The sequence below is a fragment of the Protomyctophum parallelum genome (genome assembly GCF_964188405.1).
Source record: "Protomyctophum parallelum genome assembly, chromosome: 16".
Taxonomy (NCBI): domain Eukaryota; kingdom Metazoa; phylum Chordata; class Actinopteri; order Myctophiformes; family Myctophidae; genus Protomyctophum; species Protomyctophum parallelum.
The window spans coordinates 48,980,368-48,997,932 of record NC_139711.1 but is presented as its reverse complement, the minus strand read 5'-3'; the positions used below and the strand labels follow the sequence as shown (position 1 = coordinate 48,997,932).

The 17,565-nt window shown below is 43.9% G+C and overlaps 1 protein-coding gene across 1 annotated transcript; it reads right to left on the bottom strand.

The window, feature by feature from the left end:
* Window positions 1-4,280: 4,280 nt before the first annotated feature.
* On the bottom strand, window positions 4,281-15,714 carry LOC310873598 (mitochondrial nicotinamide adenine dinucleotide transporter SLC25A51-like). Its single transcript, XM_083786104.1, has 4 exons — window positions 15,569-15,714; window positions 12,846-13,162; window positions 9,069-9,362; window positions 4,281-5,544 (listed from the first exon to the last, which is right to left on the bottom strand). The coding sequence occupies exons 2-4, from the start codon at window positions 13,041-13,043 to the stop codon at window positions 5,056-5,058; spliced, it is 981 nt and encodes a 326-aa protein (XP_083642230.1). The 5' UTR covers window positions 13,044-13,162; window positions 15,569-15,714; the 3' UTR covers window positions 4,281-5,055.
* Between the last annotated feature and the right edge of the window lie 1,851 nt (window positions 15,715-17,565).

Here is a 17,565-nt window from a genome sequence, read left to right as displayed (position 1 = left end):
ACACGGGGAGAACATGTGAGGCTACCTACCCTAGGGGACACGGGGAGAACATGCAAACTCCACACAGAAAGGCCCTTTCGCCAACCCCGCCTTCGGGTATGGGCACTGATGACGCGGAGGAGGAAACACGCCGCGTCCCGCGCTTTATTGTTAATGGTGTTTAATGTTTAAGTTGACACAGTTTGTTTTTACATCACCTCATCAACATGAGTTATACTGTAATAAATTAGCGCCCCTCACTTCCCGCGGGTGTGATTTCTGTCGCATATCGCAGACTCCAAATTATCATGAAAGGAAAGTGAGCCAACATATAGAGAGAGAGGAAACAGGAAGCACTTTATTTTATATATATATATATATAACCAAATAAGACACAATGTTTTACACGGACATTACCTCATTATTTATAATCATTGTTGTAATGCTTTACATGGACATAACCATCATTATTATTATTATAACATGTCATAAGCAGGGCGGACGCAACACTGCACTAACAGCACGGGATATCACAGCATTTATCATGAACTTTTAATGTGTTTCCTTGTGCGTTTTTCAGTAGAAAGACAGGAAGAAGCAGGCTGTGGTCATCATTAACCCATTTAGACCTGGCGACGATTCTATACAAATGTCTTCCAAATCCTAGACCGTTTTCTTGAAAAAGCTGTTTTTTTTATGTCAGTCGTTCTCAAACACTTTCATGTCACTTTTCACGATTCTTCAAAAATAGCAAGACCTACAAGCTCGTAGCGCGCCACTCGGTGGCACGCTATGAGCTTGTAGATCTGCTATTTTTCAATAGCTAAAGCATAACATAGTTAACCTGACGCAGCCAGATGAGGGCGGTATTGGGTAACCATGTATCCCAACACAGCATTCATCTGGGATCTCTCAGACAGTTGAGCTGACAAAAATCCGTTCCGTACCGGACCAATCAGCGTGAGCTAAGGGCGGGACATGGGCGAAACCGGATGTGAAGCTATATAGACACGTCAATATGATTGGTTGTGTTTGCACGCCCACACGGTGATAGACAGACGGTCCCATCCAATCATCTACCAAGTATCTTGAAAAAAAGGAACAGCCCCGTCATCGAATTTGCTTCCGCGATCCCAGATCCCAATAAGCTGTGAAACAAATTTGTGTAGCAAGCTTCTTGGATCTGGCAGCGTCAGGTTATAACATAGTGCCAACACCAAAATGGGTTCCCGTCCAGAATGTGTTTCCTTGTGCGTTTTTCAGGAGAAAGACAGAAAGAAAGACAGACAGAAGCAGGCTGTGGTCATTAAATCTTACAAAATACAACAATGGGCACTTTGGCGCGATTCATACTCCTGTTTTAGAGACGATTAAAAGTGGGTTGGGCCTCTGTAGAGACTACAATGTGACGTCATTGGGCTCTGTAGAGACTACAATGTGACGTCATTGGCCTCTGTAGAGACTACAATGTGACGTCATTGGGCCTCTGTAGAGACTACAATGTGACGTCATTGGCCTCTGTAGAGACTACAATGTGACGTCATTGGCCTCTGTAGAGCCTACAATGTGACGTCATTGGGCTCTGTAGAGACTACAATGTGACGTCATTTTAGGTAGCACTCTTCGGTGCTACTGAAAATGTCTGACGAGCCGAAATCATTTGGGCTCTACGGCGTATTATTATTATTATTATTACTACTACGGCGGTAAAATAGGAGTATGAATCGGCCCTTTGTCCAAACAAGACGTGTACAAAACCAGACACCGACCAGCTGACAAACTAAACATTGAGCAATATTTATTTTATTAGATTTAATTGATTAGATTTAATTGATTAACTGGCCACCAGTGGAAAAAGTTAAAACGTTTTCAGTCCTCTAAATCCCGACAGTTTTCTGAAATACCTCATGTTTCTAATTTATATATATCAGTGGATCTCAAACTATTTCACGTCAAGGACCTCCAGAATTATGTGCATTTTGCCACCGACCCCAATTTGAAAACATGTAGTTCCAAACTGTCTGCTATAAAGCAGCTAACTCCACCACCTCTCCGCCCCTCAAACTGTCCTCTAAAGCAGCTAACTCCACCACCTCTCCGCCCCTCAAACTGTCCTCTAAAGCTGCCAACTCCACCACCTCTCCGCCTCTCCAACAGTCTGCTAAAGCAGCTAACTCCACCACCTCTCCCCCTCTCAAACAGTCTGCTAAAGCAGCTAACTCCACCACCTCTCCCCCTCTCAAACAGTCTGCTAAAGCAGCTAATTCCACCACCTCTCCCCCTCTCAAACTGTCTGCTAAAGCAGCTAACTCCACCACCTCTCCCCCTCTCAAACTGTCTGCTAAAGCAGCTAATTCCACCACCTCTCCCCCTCTCAAACTGTCTGCTAAAGCAGCTAATTCCACCACCTCTCCCCCTCTCAAACTGTCTGCTAAAGCAGCTAACTCCACCACCTCTCAAACAGTCTGCTATAAAGCAGCTAAGCTATGTAAGGTTTTCTTAATTTCCTGAAAAATTTATTTTTCCTTTCCTGAAAAACATTTTGGAGTTCTGAGGTTTCCTCCCGATAGCAGAGATATACAGCACAGTACAGTACAGCACAGTACAGTACAGTACAGTACAGTACAGTACAGCACAGCACAGTATATGCAGGTACAGTACAGTCTGGGTGCAGATGACACAACAATAAGAGCACAGAGGTTTTCAAAGTCAAGTTCGTGGTCACACACACACACACACACACACACACACACACACACACACCACAGTAGCATGTCACTCATTCGACTCATTGTCAACAAACTGGCCGTTTAGAATGGTCTCATATTTGACCTCAGATGACCTTGGCTAGGAGCTATATATATATATATATATATATATATATATATATATATATATATATATATATATATATATATATATATATATATATATATATATATCATAATTAAGTAGCTTACATGGTTAGACTCGTAGCATCAAAAGTTCATAAAGTCAGAATATCTTTTTAAGGTTTTCACAAAGTAAAATAATAAAGAATGGCGTCTCTCTAAAGAGCAGGAACCTGGTTCAACCAATCAGGGAGACCCGTTTTGTCCCCATCGGAATGTCGGGGTCGATCGGATCTCGTCTTTTTCAAATGATTGGAATCGCATCATATTTTATATCGCATGAAAGAACGTCATATTTTACATCGCATGAAAGAACGTCATATTTTACATGGAGCACCACTGATGCAGAAACATGAGGTTTTTCAGAAAACTGTGAGGATTCAAAGACATTTTGTAGAGTTTAGACAATTAAACGAGAAGAAACTCATTAGGTGTTTATCGGACTTTATAATTGGTCGACTGTCGATTCACCCTCAGCCAATCACGATGCTCGCTACATCCCCTCAGCCAATCACGATGCTCGCTACATCCCCTCAGCCCTATCGTGATGCTCGTTACATCCGTCAGCCAATCACGATGCTCGCTACATCCCCTCAGCCCTATCGCGATGCTCGTTACATTCGCCAGCCTATCGCGATGCTCGTTACATCCGTCAGCCTATCGCGATGCGCGTTACATTCCAGCATCACATCCTGCCCTAGTCATTTTAACTCAATGACACTGGGATGTCTTTGGCTGTTCACAGATAGCAGATCTACAAGCTCACATCGCGCTGCTTCGTGCCGTGCTGTGAACTTGTAGATCTGCTGTTTTTGAGAATAAGAAATAAAATAAAATGGTGAAAATGTGTGAAAGTCTTTGAATATAGAGGTTATGCCACAGCATGAAAAAAACACATGGACGGTTTGACGAGAATCACACCCGTGTGAAGTGAGGGGCGCTAATATATTAAAGTCTAACTCATGTTGATACAGGTGATGTAATGGTGATGTAAAACGAACGGAGCAAACACAAACATTAAACGCCATCGACGATAATGACGTAATGAGGCACAATGACGTGAATGTTCCCTTTATTGTTCAATGGCGTTTACTAAACAAACATTTTTACTAAACAAACATTTTACTAAAGACAAAGAGACAAATGGAACGCACAGCTCCGTGATAATCATTAACCCATTCTGACCTGAGATCAGATTCATACGAGGTTTCCACTGGACACACACTGGTCTGATTAACCCATTCTGACCCGAGATCAGATTCTAAAAATGTCAGTCGTTCTTCGATTTTTCAAAAATAGCAGACCTACAAGCTCGTAGCGCGCCACTCGGTGGCGCGCTATGAGCTTGTAGATCTGCTATTTTTCAATAGCTAAAGCATAACATGATGCCAACACCAAAATGGGTGCCCGGTCAGAATGGGTTAATAGCCCCGGGCTGAGATCGTAGAGATACGATATGTCCCGTCGTGATTCGTTAAAAAGAAATAAATTAAAAGGAATTAGGAGAAAAGAAAAGATGGCGGGGGGGGGGAGGGGTGGGTGATCGTTGGTGTTTCTACTCTGGCAGTGAAAGAGTTTTTAACGCACGGCGACGTCACAGTTTGGCCGAACGACGACTTTAGCACGTCATGCTAACCACGACGCAGCCGATTGATTGGTGGATCGGGCGGTCACGTGACTTTGAGCTAGGGACGCACCGATATGCAAATTTCTTGGCCGACACCGATGTTTATCGACAGATAAATATCGGACACCGCCATCGGTTATCATATCGTAACATGTATCATATCATATCATATCGGACACCGCCATCGGTTAAAATCAGCTTGATTTGCCGATAACGACAAAAAAAATATCGTCCGATTCCGATGTGTGTGGGCGAGGCAGCGGGGCAGCTCATTGGTTGATCGGGTCACATGACTTTGAGCAGCAGCTGCTCATTGGGCCGATCAGGTGATCACATGACTTTGAGCAGCAGCTGCTCATTGGCTGATCCTCGGGTCACGTGACTTTGAGCAGCAGCTGCTCATTGGCCGATCCTCGGGTCACGTGACTTTGAGCAGCAGCTTTTCATTGGCCGATCAGGTGATCACATGACCTTGAGCGGCAAGGAGCTCATTGGCCGGTCCTCAGGTGATCACATGACCCTGAGCGGGAAGCGGCCCATTGGCCGGTCCTCAGGTGATCACATGACGCGTAGCAGCATCTCGTAGGTGGCGTTGATGATGCCCCAGCTCAGCAGCGAGCGGTGCCAGTTGAGGTGAGCTCCTCTGAACAGCCGGCCCACGCTGCCCCCCCGCTCCGTCCACACGGCCCCCAGCACGGCCCCCAGGGGCCTGAAGGGGCCCCCCACCTGCGCCTGGGCGCGCGACTTGGCCACGTTCAGCGGGTAGAAGGCGATGCCCAGGAAGGCGCCCAGGAGACCGCCGCACGCAAAGTCCACCGCCAGGTGGCGGCCCCAGAGCCCCCCCTCGGCCCCCCCCTGGGCCCCGGGGGGGGGGCCCTGGAGCCGCTCCTTCAGGGGCCCCCGCAGGCCGAAGAACAGCACGTTGGAGGGCCCGTTGCGCAGCAGCACGGGCACCAGGCCGCGGTACAGCTCCGACACGCCGTGCTCCGACAGGAGCGTCCGGAAGGTGTGCGCCGTGTTGTGGAAACGCCCGTGGTGACGGTGGTCCTGAGGAGGGGGGGGGGGGAGGGGGGGAGGGGATACATGGACCGTTAGAGACCATTTAGGACCAACTGGCGGCCCCCACCTTCACTTAATGTGGCCCTCAGGTTAATGTCATTCTGACCTGAGATCAGATTCATACGAGGTTTTCCACTGGAGACACACACTGGTCTGATTAACCCATTCTGACCTGAGATCAGATTCTAGAAATGTCAGTCGCTCTTCGATCTTTCAAAAATAGCAGACCTACAAGCTCGTATCGCGCCACTCGGTGGCGCGATATGAGCTTGTAGATCTGCTATTTTTCAATAGCTAAGACCTGAGATCAGATTCTAGAAATGTCAGTCGCTCTTCGATTTTTCAAAAAATAGCAGACCTACAAGCTCGTATCGCGCCACTCGGTGGCCACTCGGTGGCGCGATACGAGCGATACCATTCCCCTGGTTCTAAAGTCCTGACGTCACTCGCTCATCCCCTCCATTCCCCTGGTTCTAAAGTCCTGACGTCACTCGCTCATCCCTTCCATTCCCCTGGTTCTAAAGTCCTGACGTCACTCGCTCATCCCTTCGGTTCCCCTGGTTCTAAAGTCCTGACGTAACTCGCTCATCCCTTCCATTCCCCTGGTTCTAAAGTCCTGACGTAACTCGCTCATCCCCTCCATTCCCCTGGTTCTAAAGTCCTGACGTAACTCGCTCATCCCTTCGGTTCCCCTGGTTCTAAAGTCCTGACGTAACTCGCTCATCCCTTCGATTCCCCTGGTTCTAAAGTCCTGACGTAACTCGCTCATCCCTTCCATTCCCCTGGTTCTAAAGTCCTGACGTAACTCACTCATCCCTTCCATTCCCCTGGTTCTGAAGTCCTGACGTAACTCGCTCATCCCTTCCATTCCCCTGGTTCTAAAGTCCTGACGTAACTCGCTCATCCCTTCCATTCCCCTGGTTCTAAAGTCCTGACGTAACTCGCTCATCCCTTCCATTCCCCTGGTTCTAAAGTCCTGACGTAACTCGCTCATCCCTTCCATTCCCCTGGAATCGCGGAAGTAATTTCTCTATGGAGAATAACATGGGGTGATCTTAATATCGTCTACTATAAGCGTTGTGGTCCAAAAATAAACAAGCTGTCTCGGCGTTATTGTCAGGGAGGTGTCTCTGTATCGTTTGCAACAGTCAGTCACTCATATATGATACAGTCTGCTTCTAGCGAAAATCTAACTAATTCAGTAGCAGTAACATTAGCGTTTTCTCTCAGTCAGTTGATTCTTCATAACCATATGAGTGAAGCGGCCGGGATGACATGATTTCAGTTTGAATATAGCGAAAATAGCCAATCTACAAGCTCAAAACACGTCGCAGAGCGTTTTGATCGGCTATTCTTTCTACGACAGTAATATATGGCCCTAGGGAGTGAGTGTGGAAATATGTGACCAGATTTGACTAACCAGAGGAGAAAAACGTTTTTTTTTTTTTTTTCAAAATGAGCACAGGCAGTCTCTTCACATACTAGAGCATGTCTGAAATAAGTGTCAGAGTTGAAATCGACATGTAAATATGAAATAAATTAAACATGTAGCTAGGTGTAATGTTAGAGTCCACAGAAGACATGTAAATATGAAATAAATGCTTAAACATGTAGCTAGGTGTAATGTTAGAGACCACAGAAGACATGTAAATATGAAATAAATGCTTAAACATGTAGCTATAGGTGTAATGTTAGAGACCACAGAAGACACGTAAATATGAAATAAATGCTTAAACATGTAGCTATAGGTGTAATGTTAGAGTCCACAGAAGACATGTAAATATGAAATAAATGCTTAAACATGTAGCTATAGGTGTAATGTTAGAGTCCACAGAAGACATATAATATGAAATAAATGCTTAAACATGTAGCTATAGGTGTAATGTTAGAGACCACAGAAGACATGTAAATATGAAATAAATGCTTAAACATGTAGCTATAGGTGTAATGTTAGAGTCCACAGAAGACATGTAAATATGAAATAAATGCTTAAACATGTAGCTATAGGTGTAATGTTAGAGACCACAGAAGACATGTAAATATGAAATAAATGCTTAAACATGTAGCTATAGGTGTAATGTTAGAGTCCACAGAAGTGAACCCTTCAAGCCTGTTTTCTCAACTCGCTGTTTCTCTGCAAGACATTACTCTATAAGCCATGAGTGAGAACTTTCTCAAGCTAAATGAGGATAAGACAGAAGTTCTCATAATTGGTTCTAGCGAGCAGAAATAATCAATAATAAGCAGACTTGGCAACCTGACTGTAGAAAGTAACAGTACAGTAAAGAACCTGGGGGTTATTATTGATTCTGAATTTAATTTTAATTCACAAAATAATCATGTTACCAAGATTGCCTTTTTTCACCTTAGAAATATTGCACGAATCAGAGCCTATTTGTCTTTGGACGATGCAAAAACGCTAATCCACGCCTTTGTTTTTTCTCGGCTTGATTACTGCAATGCACTTTTTTCAGGACTGCCTAAGAAAACAACTGACAGATTACAACTTGTCCAAAATGCAGCAGCCAGAGTTTTAACTAGAACTAAGATGAGAGAACATATTACTCCAGTTTTGGCATCACTGCACTGGCTTCCGGTTGTTTTTAGGATTGATTTTAAAATGATTTTAATTGTGTATAAAGCTCTCAATGGTCTCGCACCTTCCTACCTACATGACTGCCTGCCTAAATATGTCCCAAACTGCCCCCTAAGGTCTTCCACTGCTGGCCTGCTCGCTTTAACAAAAAAAATGGCAACAAAAAAATACGGGGAAGCAGCTTTTTGCTTCTACGGGCCATCGGCATGGAACAAGCTCCCTCTGTACCTTCGTCAGGCAGCCTCTGTAGACATTTTTAAAGCACAGCTCAAGACCCACTTCTACAACATTGCTTTTAATTGATCTTACATTTTGTTGTTATTCATGTCCTCACTGCATTGCATTACTGCTTGTTTTTTTAATGTTGTTGCCTTGCTTTTCTTTTATTCTCCATTGTTCTGTAAAGCACTTTGAGCTGCATTTCATGTCATGAAAGGTGCTATACAAATAAAGTTTTATTATTATTATTATATCTCCAGAACTGGTGGGTCAAACTGAACAACCAATATGTCAATTTGAAGCTATGATTCCCTGCTTTCATACGACATGAAAAAACGAAAATCCAATGGCAGTCCCTCAGTCAAATTTAGTCACAAATAGTGGCTCCTCTCCATGGTCAAAGTTGCCCTTAACCCCATTCTGACCGGGCACCCATTTTGGTGTTAGCATCATGTTATGCTTTAGCTATTGAAAAATACCAGATCTACAAGCTCGTATCGCGCCACCGAGTGGCGCGATACGAGCTTGTAGGTCTGCTATTTTTTGAAAAATCGAAGAACGACTGAACATTTTTAGAATCTGATCTCAGGTCAGAATGGGTTATAATCAGACCCAGTGTGTGTCCAGTGGAAACCTCGTTATGAATCTGATCTCAGGTCAGAATGGGTTATAACCCCATTGGTCGTCCAGTCAGTACCTGGAGCAGCGTCTGCACGCGCTCGAAGGGCGTCAGCACGGCCTCGGCGGTCCCCGCGGCCGCCGCGGCGAAGCTGCGCGTGGCGATGTCGGGCACGGCCAGGCCGCTGGCCGCCGCGCGCTCCGCCAGCACGCGGGAGAAGTCCTCGTAGAGGCCGAACATGATGGCCACCGTGGTGCTCTTCTGGAGCAGCGGCGGGAGGAGGCCGCGGTACAGGCGCCGCACGCCGTCCGCGCCCAGCTGGCGGAGCGCCTCGCGGGCCGTCACCCCGTGCAGCTGCTGGCGGAACAACACCTGGGGACGACAAAGGTTGATTGATTGATTGATTGATTGATTGGTTGGACAGTTAAAGGGTAAGACCACTTTTTTGGAGGTTTGGGTTGTTTTCTTACCTTATTAGGGTCAAACTAGTCCAGTCCAGGAGTTATTTCGCTCCATTGTGCAGTTTTATAGAAAATAACTTTATAAAAATACCAGCCCAATGAGCCCATTGACTTACATTGTAGCGGGGAAACAGCTCTCAAAGCCACTCTTTTAGCACATGAACGAACGCAACAAAAGCTGATTCTGACAGTTTATTATATCAGGAAAACTCATGCGGTTTTATTTTCGTGTTTTAACGTATATTTATAAAGGTACTATTTTGTTTGGAGAGACACTGAAGCTGCAATGCGGTCTTCCGTTTCCGGTTTCATTTGTAAACAAGGAAGCACGCTGGCTGCCTGTGTTGTACGCTGAGAGCACCCAATCCATCTGCAGTCGAGCAGTACCCCCGACACAGACACCCACGGCAAGCAGTCATAAGTTTGTAGGCTTACGATATGACGAGATGGTTGGACAGTGGTTGGACAGATGGTACGAGATGGTTGGACAGTTAGGTTAACCCATTTTTGGCCGGACCTCGAAAAAAAGAAATCCTCCAGTTTTCTGAAATAAATGTTTTCACGATTTTTCGAAAAGAATAGCAGACCTACAAGCTCGTATGAGCTTGTAGGTCTGCTATTTTTCAATAGCTAAATTATAACATAATAATGTGGAACAACACCTGGAACAATGATTGATTGATTGATTGATTGATTGATTGATTGGACAGTTAGTTCGAAATAAAAAAAACTTTCGCTCTGAAAGAATATATATTCATTCAAAGATTTGTGCCGCATTTTTTACGATTAAAAAAAAATAGCAGACCTACAAGCTCATAGCGCGCCACTCGGTGGCGCGCTATGAGCTTGTAGATCTGCTATTTTTCAATAGCTAAATTGCACCTGGAACAATGATTGATTGATTGATTGATTGGTTGGACAGTTAGGTTAATGCATTTTGGCCGGACCTCGAAAAAAATAAAAATCCTTCTAAATCCTCGAAAAAAATAAAAATCTTCTAAATCCTCCAGTTTTCTGAAATAAATGTTTTCACGATTTTTCCAAAAAAAAAAGCAACTCTTCTATTAGATGGCTCTGGGATAACCCATTAAGATTCTATATATGTCTTCTAAATCATTACAGTTTTCTTGAAAAACCTCATGTTTCTATTAGGGCTGTCAAAGTTAACGCACTATTAACTAGTTAACTCACAATCCTTTTAACGGCACTATCTTTTTTAACGCGCGATTAACGCACTGTGAAGTTTGACAGAATGGTTGAGACGCATGGCAATTTTACACTGAAGAGTTGAATAATTGTTAAACAGCTGCATTACTTAAGTTAATTTAAGTCTACACAATTAGAAAACATGTTATTTTGATCAACATGGCCTGTTATCTCTCGTAATGGTACCATTGGCCAACATCAATACAGTTCTTTAGTTTGGGTCTGGAAGGCTAAATGTCATCAAATGGTGGTCCGTGGCTCAAATGCAGAATAAACTAGAACTGCACTCTGTCGAGTGCATACTTGCTTGTTGCACACTAGTAGGCCATACATGGCCAACTAGTGCGCAAGCAGAGCGCGCAAGTCCTTTCGACCGCTGTAAACTGTCAAATCTCAGTATCTCTGTGAAGGAACGTTTGAAATGTATAATTTTTAGATGTAACTATTTGCTACCTACCTACTTTATGCAAATAAACCCCTAGTATTATTAAGTATGATTCAAGTTTCTATCTATATAAGTTTGGGTGAAGAGCTAGTCATACATATACACACCACATACTCTGGTCCCAGCAGATCAGGCACAACTTGCTATTTTAGAGATATGGTCATTTGTGGTCGTTTGGTCCCAGCAAAGCAGGCATATACTATATAGGCATATACTATATATAGTATATAGGCATATACTATATACGTATACATATACTATATAGAGTGTAGTTGTAAGTTGATTAGCGGTATACTGTGGTTACTTTGCGCCAAAAACCGTGACAGCTGTCCCGCCATTTGATGTTTATGCAAGAAAACAGCAAATCTGTGCCTGGTTTGCTGGGACCAAACGACCACATTTCTTACGTCATCATTAAGAGATAGTCATACATATACACACCACGTACTCTGGTCCCAGCAGATCAGGCACAATTTGCTATTTTATTTTTACTGATTATGTATATAGTATACGTATGACTAGCTGTAAATGATGACGTAAGAAATATATATAGTATATAGGCATATACTATATACGTATACATATATACTATATAGAGTGTGTAGTTGTAAGTTGATTAGCGGTATACTGTGGTTACTTTGCGCCAAAAACTGTGACAGCTGTCCCGCCATTTGATGTTTATGCAAGAAAACAGCAAATCTGTGCCTGGTTTGCTGGGACCAAATGACCACAAATGACCATATTTCTTACGTCATCATTAAGAGCTAGTCATACATATACACACCACGTACTCTGGTCCCAGCAGATCAGGCACAATTTGCTATTTTATTTTTACTGATTATGTATATAGTATACGTATAACTAGCTCTAAATGATGACGTAAGAAATATGGTCATTTGTGGTCATTTGGTCCCAGCAAAACAGGCACAGATTTGATGTTTTTCTGCATAAACATCGAATGGCGGGACAGCTGTCACGACGGAAGAGACCGGGCGAAAACATAACTTGCGCGCTCTGCTTGCGCAAGTACTAATGGACCTTGATATGAAAAATCTTGAAAACCACTGATTTAAGGTATATTTAGAACGGATAAAAGATATGTGATTAATTTGCGATTAATCACAGTTAACTATGGACAATCATGCGATTAATCAGATTAAATATTGTAATCGATTGACAGCCCTAGTTTCTATGTGTCAAACTATTTCATGTCAAGGACCCCCAAAATATCTGTATTTGGCCGCCGACCCCCATCTGAAAATACCCCCCCCCCCCCCTCAGAAGCAAAGATTTGAGTTAAAAACATTCACTCTGAAAGGAAATATAGATCCAAAGATTTGCGACACGTTTTCACGATTTTTCAAAAAATAGCAGATCTACAAGCTGGTAGAAACTAACTTAACCCATTCTGACCGGGCACCCATTTTGGTGTCGGCATCATGTTATGCTTTAAGCTATTGAAAAATAGCAGATCTACAAGCTCATATCGCGCCACCGAGTGGCGCGATACGAGCTTGTAGGTCTGCTATTTTTGAAAAATATCGAAGAGCGACTGACATTTTTAGAATCTGATCTCAGGTCAGAATGGGTTCATCAGACCAGTGTGTGTCCGGCGGAAACCTCGTATGAATCTGATCTCAGGTCAGAATGGGTTAATCAGACCAGTGTGTGTCCGGCGGAAACCTGGTATGAATCTGATCTCAGGTCAGAATGGGTTAGAACGGGACAGCCGTCAGGCCTTACCTTCTGCAGAGGGAACGTCACCACGATGTTGGTGAAGGCAGCGATGGAGCCGCACACGTAGTGCTTCCCCTGAGGAGCCAGCAGGGGCCCCAACAGGCCCCCATGCTTAGGGGGCCCCACCAGGCCCGCCTGCTTAGGGGGCCCCACCAGGCCCCCCTGATTGGGGCCCGGCTCAGGGTCCATGGGGCTCACAGCCATGGTCCACGTCCTAGGACAACCACAGCGCCATCAGGGGGCTCTGTGGAGGTCAGCAGGTCAGCTCTGTGGAGGTCAGCAGGTCAGAGGTCAGCTCTGTGGAGGTCAGAAGGTCACAGGCTCTGTGGAGATAAGATAGGTACCGTTATCATCAGAGAGAGAGAGAGAGACACGGACGGACAGACAGACAGATTTTTATTTTTATAATGGGATGAATCTAGAGTTGCAATACCCTCCATTGACTCCCCATGCATCCAAATTGCGTTTGTGATCAGCTTTTGTTTCATAAAATAAAAATCCCCCGTAGACATGTTGTTATGAGATACGTTCTGTCAAGACATTCTGTGCAGGTGATTATTTACAAGTGTTGGACTTTGGAAGCACTCGTTTTGTTTAACGGGTCGTCCTGCTGCCTCCTGCATTATGTGGACAGTCTAAACAGGTGGTACGCAGGGCCGTTCAGTGACATACGACGAGCGCTTCCAAACTCCAACACTTAGAAAAATAATCACCTGCACAGAATGCAGATTGAAAAGAGGATAATTCAAGCTTGGACTGCAGCTGCAATGTTGGTGAGTTTAACGTCGTTTAAGACAAGCAGATCGCAAACCAAATTGGATGAGTGGGGAGTCAATGGAGGGTATTGCAACTCTAGATTCATCCCATTATTAAAACAATCTACAGTTGCAAATTGCGGCTAGCAGACATGCATGTTAGATAGACAGACAGACACAATCAGACAGACATGTAGACAGAAAGACAGACAGACAGACATGTAGACAGACAGACAGACATGTAGACAGACAGACAGACAGACAGACAGACAGACAGACAGACAGACAGACAGACAGACAGACAGACAGACAGACAGACAGACAGACAGACAGACATGTAGACAGACAGACAGACAGACGGACACAATCAGACAGACAGCAGTAAACATGTTTTCAGTGTAATGAGTCCCGGGATGCAGGGATGGTCTTTTAGAAATGAGTCCCAGGGACATTTGTACACTCTCTGGGGCTCCATTTCCGTCACTGCTAAACCCCTTACCCCTAAACCCCTTACCCCTAAACCCCTTACCCCTAAACCCCTAGACCCCTAAACCCCTTACCCCTAAACCCCTAGACCCCTTACCCCTAGACCCCTTACCCCTAAACCCCTTAACTTCTTTTGCCTATTTTTCCTTCCCAGTTCCCAAACAGCCAGCCAGGCCACACAGGTCCACAATCCCAATAATTAAGGATTTATTTTCATAATTCACTCACACACACACACACACACACACACACACACACACACACACACACACACACACACACACACACACACACACACACACACACACAGTATGTTTCTTTTTGCTTCCTTTATGATGAATTCCTGTTCGGCAATATAGTAGTGTCTATTTGTACGTCTCTAAATGTTATGATGAATTGAACATGGTGGACCCTCTTGTAAACAAGTGTAATGCTTTATGGTGTCGTCCACTCACAGTTAACAGTCTCTGTATTGAGTTGTGCTTGAAATGTACTGTAATTCTGCAAACTAATACATATTTCAATCAATCAATCAATCAATACACACACACGGAAGGAAGACAATGCAGAGCATAACACAGACTCGTAAGGGTCCATTTGGTTCCATGTGTTACACTCTCAGAGTCACAGACCCATAAGGGTCCATTTGGTTCCATGTGTTACACTCTCAGTGTCACAGACCCATAAGGGTCCATTTGGTTCCATGTGTTACACTCTCAGTGTCACAGACTCGTAAGGGTCCATTTGGTTCCATGTGTTACACTCTCAGAGTCACAGACCCATAAGGGTCCATTTGGTTCCATGTGTTACACTCTCAGAGTCACAGACCCATAAGGGTCCATTTGGTTCCATGTGTTACACTCTCAGAGTCACAGACCCGTAAGGGTCCATTTGGTTCCTAACTATCATTTAGCTGGGGACCCCCAGTGGACCCCCAGTGGACCCTGAGGGACTGACAGCTCCACTAACAGAATAACAGCTACGTAGCAAAGCAGCAGCTACATGCTAACCCCATACACACAGCAGAGCAACACGCCCACACACACACACACTACTTAGCATGGGTGCTAACAAACAGGCTAACAGCTGTGTGTGTGTGTGTGTGTGTGTGTGTGTGTGTGTGTGTGCGTGTGTGTGTGTGTGTGTTAGTTCGTGCTAACATGCTAACAGCTGTCATGTATGTGTGTGTGAGTGTGTGTGTGTGTGTGTGTGTGTGTGTGTGTGTGTGTGTGTGTGTGTGTGTGTGTGTGTGTCAGTTAGTGCTAACATGCTAACAGCTGTCATGTGTGTGTGTATGTGTTAGTGCTAACATGCTAACAGCTGCTACAGTATGTGTCCTGTATGCGCGTAGTGAATGCTAACACGCTAACAGATGTCATGCGTGTGTACGTGTGCTAACATGCTAACAGATGTCATGTGTGTGTACGTGTGCTAAGTGCTAACATGCTAACAGATGTCATGTGTGTGTGTGTGTGTGTGTGTGCTAACCTGTATCTTCAGTGTTGTCCTCCAGCCTAATGATGACCTCATCCATCCACTCATTAACACGTCATTAATTCATGCATGTTAATTAATTAATGACTCCTGGACGTCAGGTTGTCACAGACTGACATCAGTGGAGGTCGCGAGCTCTGACGTCATCAGTGGAGGTCGCGAGCGAGCTCTGACGGGCCACCGGCGGCGCGGCGCAGCTTCCTTTCATGTTGTTTTCAGAGCGTCTGGGCCGAGCGTGCAGCGACCCCTACTGGAGCGGAGGAGCGGAGCATTTAATCATCCAAATAATATTATCCCATTCTGACCTGAGATCAGATTCATACGAGGTTTCCACTGGACACACACTGGTCTGATTAACCCATTCTGACCTGAGATCAGATTCATACGAGGTTCCACTGGACACACACTGGTCTGATTAAATATAGGCCGGTGTTGATTTCGTCGACTAAAACTAAGACGAAAATTTTTCGTTGACTACCTGTTTTCCACTGACGAAAACTAAATGGAAACTAAATGAAAACTAAGCTACGATGACTAAAGCTGAGACTAAATATAGCCTAATGACAACAACAAAAAAACTAGACTAAAATGTCAGGAATTAAGCCGGGACAAGATATCCAGTATGAGTCATTTTACACAGACGACCGGCTATTTGAAAGAAATTACGACGGCATCAACTGTATACATTACATTTTGTTCGACTAAATCAACTGTAGATTTAGTCGACTAAAACTAGACTAACACTAAAACATTCCAGGTGACTAGACTAAAACTAAATGAAAACTATTCAACAGACTATGACTAAAACTAAAATCTAAATTTGCTGCCAAAAACAACACTGATATAGGCACACAAAAAGTCCAGTTATATTTTATTTAATGTTCGTTTTTATTTTTATCTGAAATTAATCTCCCACCGGATCAAAAATGTGGTTCCATTTGTACACTCTCAGTGTTAAATTAACATTGATTGTACAATATAAATTGGGGGGTCTCAGAGATAGAAATGCCATTAAATGGGGGTCCGTAATCTCCGTAGAACTAATGCATGTCAAACTGGGGGTCCTTGACATTAAACGGGTTGAGAATCACTGCTAGAGCTGTAGAAACCTTCTCTCATGGGGGTCCCTGGAACATTTCAAATGGGGGTCCACGGGGGCTAATTAGTGTCAATTTGGGGGTCCTTGCCATGAAAACGTTTGGGCTAGAAAAAGGAATAGTATAGTTTCCTATGAATTAACTACTCAAGGTTTTTTATTTTTATTATTTATTATGTATGCATTGTGGTAAAAATGAAATACAGGCTATATTGTTGATTTATTTATTTTTGACCAAAATAACCTGGCCCGTAAAATCTGTATAATAAGTTTTTATTTTCCCTTTTTACCTCCTTTATGATGAATTGAACATTACATTATTCATGAATTGAACATTACACTTGTAAACAAGCGGAATGCTTTATGGTGTCGTCCACTCACAGTTAACAGTCTATGTATTGAGTTTGTGCTTGAAGTGTACTGTAATTCTACAAACTGTTAATAAATACTTCAATCAATCAATCAATCAATCAATCACTGCTGCAGTGTAGCTAGGATGCATTAATGATCAATGGATTGATCTCCAGATCTACAAGCTCACAACACGTCCGGCACGCTGTAAGCATGTACGTGTAGATCTGCTATATGTTCAGAGCGCAATAATGCCCGAGCGCCTCCAACTATAAAATGACTAGTCTTTCAGTTCTACTGAATTCTCTTTAATTCTCCACTACGTCCCTCCCTAACATTTTAAAGGAGAATTCCATGCTAGAAGCCTTTCTCACCTTTCTTACCTTTCTTTGTAGTTGTTACGTCCCCACCAAAGAGGTCCAGGTGTTATTTTGTGCAAAAGCTCCAGTTATTGGCCATTTCCCCTACCATAAGCCCTCAATGAATTGCATTGAATGGAATGGGAATTGAATGGGGCTATGGGGTGTTGTGCTAATTCGCGTAT

Bases quoted from the DNA above. Each gene is read 5' to 3' on its own strand.
- LOC310873598 (XM_083786104.1), bottom strand. From the start codon at position 13,043: ATGGCTGTGAGCCCCATGGACCCTGAGCCGGGCCCCAATCAGGGGGGC. The intron at 9,363-12,845 runs GTAAGGCCTGAC...TGTCGTCCCCAG, and splicing joins TGACGTTCCCTCTGCAGAAG to GTGTTGTTCCGCCAGCAGCT. The intron at 5,545-9,068 runs GTACTGACTGGA...CCCCCTCCTCAG, and splicing joins GCGTGCAGACGCTGCTCCAG to GACCACCGTCACCACGGGCG.